Source organism: Poecilia latipinna, unplaced genomic scaffold, assembly GCF_001443285.1.
Source record: "Poecilia latipinna isolate Pla-1442-1.1 unplaced genomic scaffold, P_latipinna-1.0 Scaffold261, whole genome shotgun sequence".
NCBI lineage: Eukaryota > Metazoa > Chordata > Actinopteri > Cyprinodontiformes > Poeciliidae > Poecilia > Poecilia latipinna.
Window position 1 is genome coordinate 512,700 of NW_015112877.1, and position 6,766 is coordinate 519,465.

Genomic DNA, 6,766 nt, shown 5'->3' on the forward strand with positions numbered 1-6,766 from the left:
GAGGGACTGAGGGGGCCCCCTGGTGGTGAGCTGGCGGCAGCACGGAGACGGAGGGCGACAACAATAGTAACTGTCACAGTCGTTCATGTCTTCCACTGACTGCTGCTAACAACGTCAATCTGAAGTGCTCCAAGCAGAAATTAACCATTTAACGAAGGGGGTTCAGGGCAAATATGGATGTGTGTTTTTTGGTCTGGGAGTGGGAACATTAAATTTTTACTGCTAAAAACAATCTTCGAAAATATAATATGAATAATTTTATTATTGACAGGACCCCAATTTTTTTTAATTTTATTTCTATGAACAATAAATATATTGTGGAGGCCCTCCTGTTGGTCAGGGCCCCTAGAATTGTCATCACTTTACCCTCTATACTGCGCCCCTGGGAACAAGATGCGCTAAATTATAAGACAGTTTAATGAAGCTTCAAGGCAGATCACTTCCTTCAAGGAATTTTGATAATCGAGGTACTCAAATCATTCAAGGAATCTAATGAAGAATATATTTAATACAAGGTTAAAAGTTGTTTTCAAAAGGCACATTTAATGATAAATGAGCCTCATCAGAACCTGTATTGTAATTTATTGAATAGTACTCTAAATGTTGATATGAGTTGGAGATTTATACAGCATGGCATTAATATAACATTATGTGATTATTTAATGGAAAATGAATGGCATCTTCCTGGTGTTTTGCAAATAGCAGCAGAAGTAACTGTTATTACTGCTGTTATTAAGAGAAAGTAGCAGTGCACACATTGCAGTTTTCAGGCTGATCACCAATATTTAAGAAGCCTGACTGATTTTGTCTTACACTGACTTATTTCTATACTACTTGTAGCAGAAAAGTTTCAAAGTTGGCAACAGTAAGACGACTATTGTTAAAAGCATCTCTCTCTCTCAGTGCCTTGTGGTGGTAGAAAAGATTGGTGCACAAGATTAGTTTCACATGTAACTATCAACAGATTGTTGATCATCCTAAATTGAAGAAATCGGGGCCAATCAATCTGAACACACCTAAAAATTTGACCCTTCCTCCTTCAAAATTAAAGTCCATCACGTTGGGCATTTATGGCAAAGGATTCTGTGCTGCAAGCTGGCCTCCTTCAGTCACTACTGTTAGTAGACAATATATCAAACACTTTACATTAGAGCAGATCAGATGCATTTTGTGTGGTCAGCTGTTTGAGGATGGTGGAAGTATTTCATACATTCATTGTGATTAAAGCTCTGCACATGATAGAAGTTGGACCTAGTATTGTCTTTTCTGTAAAATGTACACCATACTTTGGAGCGCTTCTGACACAATGGCACGGGGTTTCCCCTAGAAAACTTGCTAAGCCCGGTGGTCAGGGCGCCAGAGCAGTCCCACCGTGTTGAGATGTTAAGTTGACAGGAATGATAAAGTATTACTGGGTAATTATATGTTACTGGAAGACACATATAAAAACCCACAGTTCTCCTACTGTGTTGGTTGTGTTGGACCTCACTGTTGACCAGGACATTTTACTGAATCGACTGGAGAGTTGGGTCGGACTCTTCCGTCCAGTGCTCAACTGGTTTGAATCTTACATAAAGAACAGGGATGTCTTTGTTTCAGTCGGAAACTTGTCATCAGAGAGGTCAAAGGTCACATGTGGGGTACCCCAAGGCTCAATCCTAGGACCCCTTCTTTTCAATATTTATATGCTCCCACTGGCTCAGGTTATAACAGGAAATAATATTAGCTACCATAACTACGTGGATGATACACGTGTAGTGTATCATCTATGTTACAATGTCACACTTTCTCCAGCTGAACAGAAACTAAACTGAAGTTATCTTTGCCCCTAAAGAGGAGCGATCTAGAGTCGTATATCTAAAGTCATAAATCTAGAGCTATAGATCTAGAATCAATGCACAGCTTCAGTTATTATAACTGAAAACCAGCGATCAGCCCGAAACCTGGGAGTAGTGATGGACTCTGACCTGAACCTTCAGAGCCACATTAAGACAGTCACAAAATCGGCCTTCTATCACCTGAAGAACATCTCCAGGATTAGAGGACTGATGTCTCAGTGAGATCTAGAGAAACTCATCCATGCGTTTATCTTTAGCCGCATTGATTACTGCAACAGCGTCTTCACAGGTTTGTCCAATAAATCATTCAAACAGCTGCAGCTGATCCAGAAGCTGCTGCTGCTGTTCTGACTAAAACCAGGAAGATGGAGACATAACACCAGTTTTAAAGTCCCTACACTGGCTCCCTGTAGCTCAGAGGATAGACTTTAAAATACTGTTGTTAGTTCATAAAATTTGATTTGTTGACAATACTTAAACAGGAAAATAGCCTGAAAAACAACATATACTTTTTTGCACTTCTGTTAAATCCCAATTAAGGCTGTAGTAAGTAACTTATAAAAAGTATTTTTTGCATATTTGTTGAAACTGTCACTATGTTGTGACAGTCTGTGTCAATCACATCTTTGTGCGGCGCTGCTCATCCCTCCTCCTATAGCGCTTTTGCTCTCTGGTACTGCTGCAGCTTTCGGCTGTCAGCAGGTTCTGTTGTGAATGCTATATCAGTTAGCATAAACTTTTATCAATTTTTAGCACAGACAGAACCACACACTGGGCAGTGTGTTTGAGATGCCACACATAATTTATCTTTATCTTTTTATTCAACAAGATAAAGGTAGAGTTTGCATGTCCTCCCTGTGCATACATTGTTTTTATTTTTATAGTATACAAAACTTACATGTGAGGTTACTTGGTCTCCCTAAAATAGACCTTAGGCTTGATTGTGTGTGTGAATAATTGTTTTTCCTGTTTCTGTGTTGCCCTGTCATTGACTAGCAACCTGTATATGGTGTACTTGGTAACCAACGACTGTTGGAATAGGAGTCATAGATTTATAGGTGGTTTTCCATGTGATTTTCACTTGCATCACTTTGGCTTTGGCTCATATGTTTCACTTTTTGTTTAGATTGGCAGACTGCAGTTTGTCTGAGACCAGTTGTGATTCTCTGGTCTCGTCTATGAAGTCCAGCCCCTCCTATCTGACAGAATTGGATATAAGCAAGAACAAATTAACTGACGATGTTGTGAAGAAGCTTTGCAATTTCCTGAAGAACACTACCTACAAGCTGAAGACTCTTAGGTAAGACACACTTTTCTGGTTTTATGCTTAAAATAAGTTGATGCAAATTAGACCTTACTCTCAAATATTTTAACCACCCATCAATATTTTTGATATCTTTAGAATAAAAAAAATAAAATAATCATGTTTTATTTTTATGTAGACTGTGGGGCTGCAGTTTGTCAGAGCGCAGCTGTACTCTGCTCGGTTCAGCTCTAAAGTCGAACCCATCACACCTGACAGAACTGGATCTGAGTCAGAACAAAGACCTGGGAAACGCTGGAGCGGATGAGCTGTTTGGCTTTCTAAAGAGTCCACTCTGTAAACTAAGCATATTAAAGTAAGACACCATTCTATGAATTTGCTCTGATATTAATATGAGGTGCGGTACAGTTAACACTAACCTGCTGACACATGGGCAATGATATTTTTATTGACACATAGGATCTTCACTGTAGTTCAGTTTGTTTTCCTACTTAACATTTCATTGCTATACAGGTTTATTTTCACATGGGTTAATTCTAATAAGGTTGATTGGCAGTTTTGGTGTACAAGGTAGCCTTTTCTGCTGATGAAATTAAAAAAGTACTACTAAAATTGCTTAACACAACTAATACCAAAATGTTTTTTCCATTTTCTGAGTAGCACTTGTTGACTCCTGTTTTTATGTTATTCAATTTCCTTAATGGATGACAAGTTTAGTATATGGCCTGATTTTATGTTATGATTTCATTTAAACATGATTTAAAGGCAGAAACCACCTTCTTACACCGTTCCAGACAAAACTTAAGTCCAATCCTCATGGGAAAATGTTTCCACCTTACCTGTATTCTTGTTTTTGTGTTTTGTAGCTGTCCTGTTTTGTTTTAGGTTTTGAAACATTGAGCATGGATAATGGCATTAATCTCTTTTTCTTACCAGAATCATAACTCTTAGTCCTTGACACTAAAAACATGGTATTGAAAATGAAAGGTTGTTAGATTGTCTGTAGGTTTTTTGACTACTTGGGTTTACTAGTCCAGGAACTCAGCTGTCTTAAAAATAAGCGCTAGGGCTTTAATACCTGGATAACCACTTTACTACTAACATTACACTAAAAGAGAGGTGAGACCAAACAATTGTATTAATTTAAAACAGAATGAAATAGATTGGTATAACTGAAGTTGAAATGTTTAAAGCCAAATGTATGAGCATAAAACTGTAAAACACTTCTGGCTACAGATGGGATTAATGTGTGGTGCTCATTCAGTAAAACAATAGGATGTCATAAAATGCATTTACAGGGTCATGAACAATAACATATAACATATTGCAAAAACCCTGGGGAGCAACTCTAGGACACGTTATGTCCAGCATTCTTTCATTTACATGCGTTGGCCGCAGTCTGATTTTTATTTTATTTTTTTAAAGGTCATTCATACCAGTAATTTTATGGGACCAAAGTCAAACTTCTGTTTCACCAATTTATGACTTCAAAGTGACCTGTATGTCCAGAAGGACGTAGACGTCCCACAGCAGTGCAGTTTATGGAAATAATTGATCCAGTGTCTTTGGATCAATTTTAAAGTTATTCAATTTTACTGTTGCTAAATATTCCATTCCTGCATTGTACTCTGGAGAAAGTATGCAACTGCACAACAGTGTGGAGAATTCTCTTCTTTTTTAGGATGTAACCTGACAGTAAATGTTATCTCCTTGTCAAGTATAGACCATTTGGTTGGGACCCATAAATGGACCTGGGCCAGGGATTTTATACCCAATGGGTCGTTACTGGTTTAAGTGGGGTAACGTGATGGTGATAAGTGGTTATATGTTTCTTCAAAACCTTTATCTTATGGACCAAAACCAATAACAAAAACAGGTGAATAGTCATTAAGGCTATGATAATCAGCTGTGAGTTTCCTTTACATCTGGAAAAAGCTCAAATTTACTAATAAGATGAAATCAAAGACAAATTTACCATTTTAAAACTTCCCAAACTGGTATTTAAAGCAGTTTCAGAAGTTTTAATAGTGGTTTCCATATTACTTCAACTAATATAATTTGCAAAAAGCCAAAGTATTTTTTTCAGAAATGGGTGATTTTCTCTTGAATTGCTCTTGCAGTCTCAGCATTTATATTGATGGAGCTGCAAGAGATTGACTGTAGTCAGCAGCCCTTAATTAAAGGAGCACCATGTTGTTATTGATGACTTTGCATTTGAAATGCCTTGTTGCTGAAAGGTGCTATACAGTACAGATACAATTTAATTTAAAAAAATATTTTTACATGCTTTTTCTTAGTGTTTTAACCTGCACCCAGTTGACTTTACCTCAGATATTTTAATATTTTTCTTTAGATTGAGGAGCTGCAGTTTGTCAGAGATCAGCTGTTCTTCTCTGGCCTCAGCTCTGAAGTCCAACCAACATCTGACTGAACTGGACCTGAGTGACAACAAAGACCTGAGAGATTCTGGAGTGAAGGAGCTCTGTGGTTTTCTACAAATGTCTGTCTGCAAACTACAGACATTGAAGTAAGAAACTATGCAGGATTTCTTCTAGTGTATTTATAAGCCTAACAGGGGGCTGGGCTTTATTTGCCCCCAACCAGCCAAATCACTGCCTGTTTTAGGAAAAAAAAGAAAAAGTTCATAATAGTTTTTTAATACACCAAGCCTGCCTGCATGTGTCTTTGCTGCACTGAGCATTTCATGGGAAGAGCAGAATTATTCCTTAAAGACGAGGTTCATAGTTGATGCATTGAACAAGGCACCCATGACACCGCTGGTACCTCTGCACGTTGGCCTCGCCTAGATGGCTGCTGCATCTCTCAAGTTTACCTCGGGCGGTTTGCACCCTTCCTTTCACTGAACCTGGACAATTTGGAAGGTGTTTCTGGAGAAAAGTTTCACCAGTATTGGGGTTTACATAAATGAGTGATGATTGCAAATTGCTGAGAAAACAAAAATATACTCACCAATATATTAGATTTTTAAACAAACAGCTAAATTCAAATTCACACTTTTACAAAGTAACCTTGCCAGCTCCTTAAAATCTGAACTTTAAATACTAAACAAAAAAAAGTTACATCTCTCTTTTCGGTTATAATACAATATTTAGTAAAACTTGTTCATGGACACACCGTCTGCTGTCAGAGAGCCGCTCAGTGCAGAGGATCATAATTATGAGTTTAATTAGGGGAGTGACAGGAACAAGATCGTTAAGTTTTGTAACGAGTGAATTAGCATCGCTGCTAGCAGCTCGTTTCTCTGAAGAGCTGAAAGGAATAAAGAGAAAAGCAGAGAAGCAGGTCAGAGTCTGAGCTGCTGTTAGCGCTGACGGTGTAAAACACCAGAACTACATAATATTAGCTCGGTGTGATGTGAATTTTATTTTTCGTTTGAATTTAAAAAATAATAAAGTTCATGATCTGAGTCTCTATCATTATGTTTGGGGCAGCAATACTTTTTCTATAAGACAAAATAAACTATCTGGGTTCATTTAGTCCATCAGAACCAGAACCTTGAGGTTCTCCGTTGCTGACCGCAGCTGCTGCGCTCCAGACCGTAATACGGAGAATCTCCCACTGGACCAGAACCGAACCGAATCACACATTAACCCGTTATACAGATTTCCCTATGTTCCTTTTCCTATGTTGTTTTTCATTAGCT

The 6,766-nt window shown here is 38.0% G+C and overlaps 1 protein-coding gene across 3 annotated transcripts in view; it reads left to right on the forward strand.

Moving 5' to 3' along the window:
* LOC106947915 (NACHT, LRR and PYD domains-containing protein 12-like) overlaps window positions 1-6,766 on the forward strand; it is an 82,244-nt gene that overhangs the window by 24,775 nt on the left and 50,703 nt on the right. For 2 of the 3 annotated variants that reach the window (XM_015033233.1, XM_015033235.1), the window contains exons 7-9: window positions 2,965-3,138; window positions 3,281-3,457; window positions 5,456-5,629. In XM_015033233.1, coding sequence (XP_014888719.1) covers window positions 2,965-3,138; window positions 3,281-3,457; window positions 5,456-5,629 — 525 coding nt within the window. The remainder of the gene's footprint in view (window positions 1-2,964; window positions 3,139-3,280; window positions 3,458-5,455; window positions 5,630-6,766) is intronic. The other variant, XM_015033232.1, reaches the window with a different exon arrangement.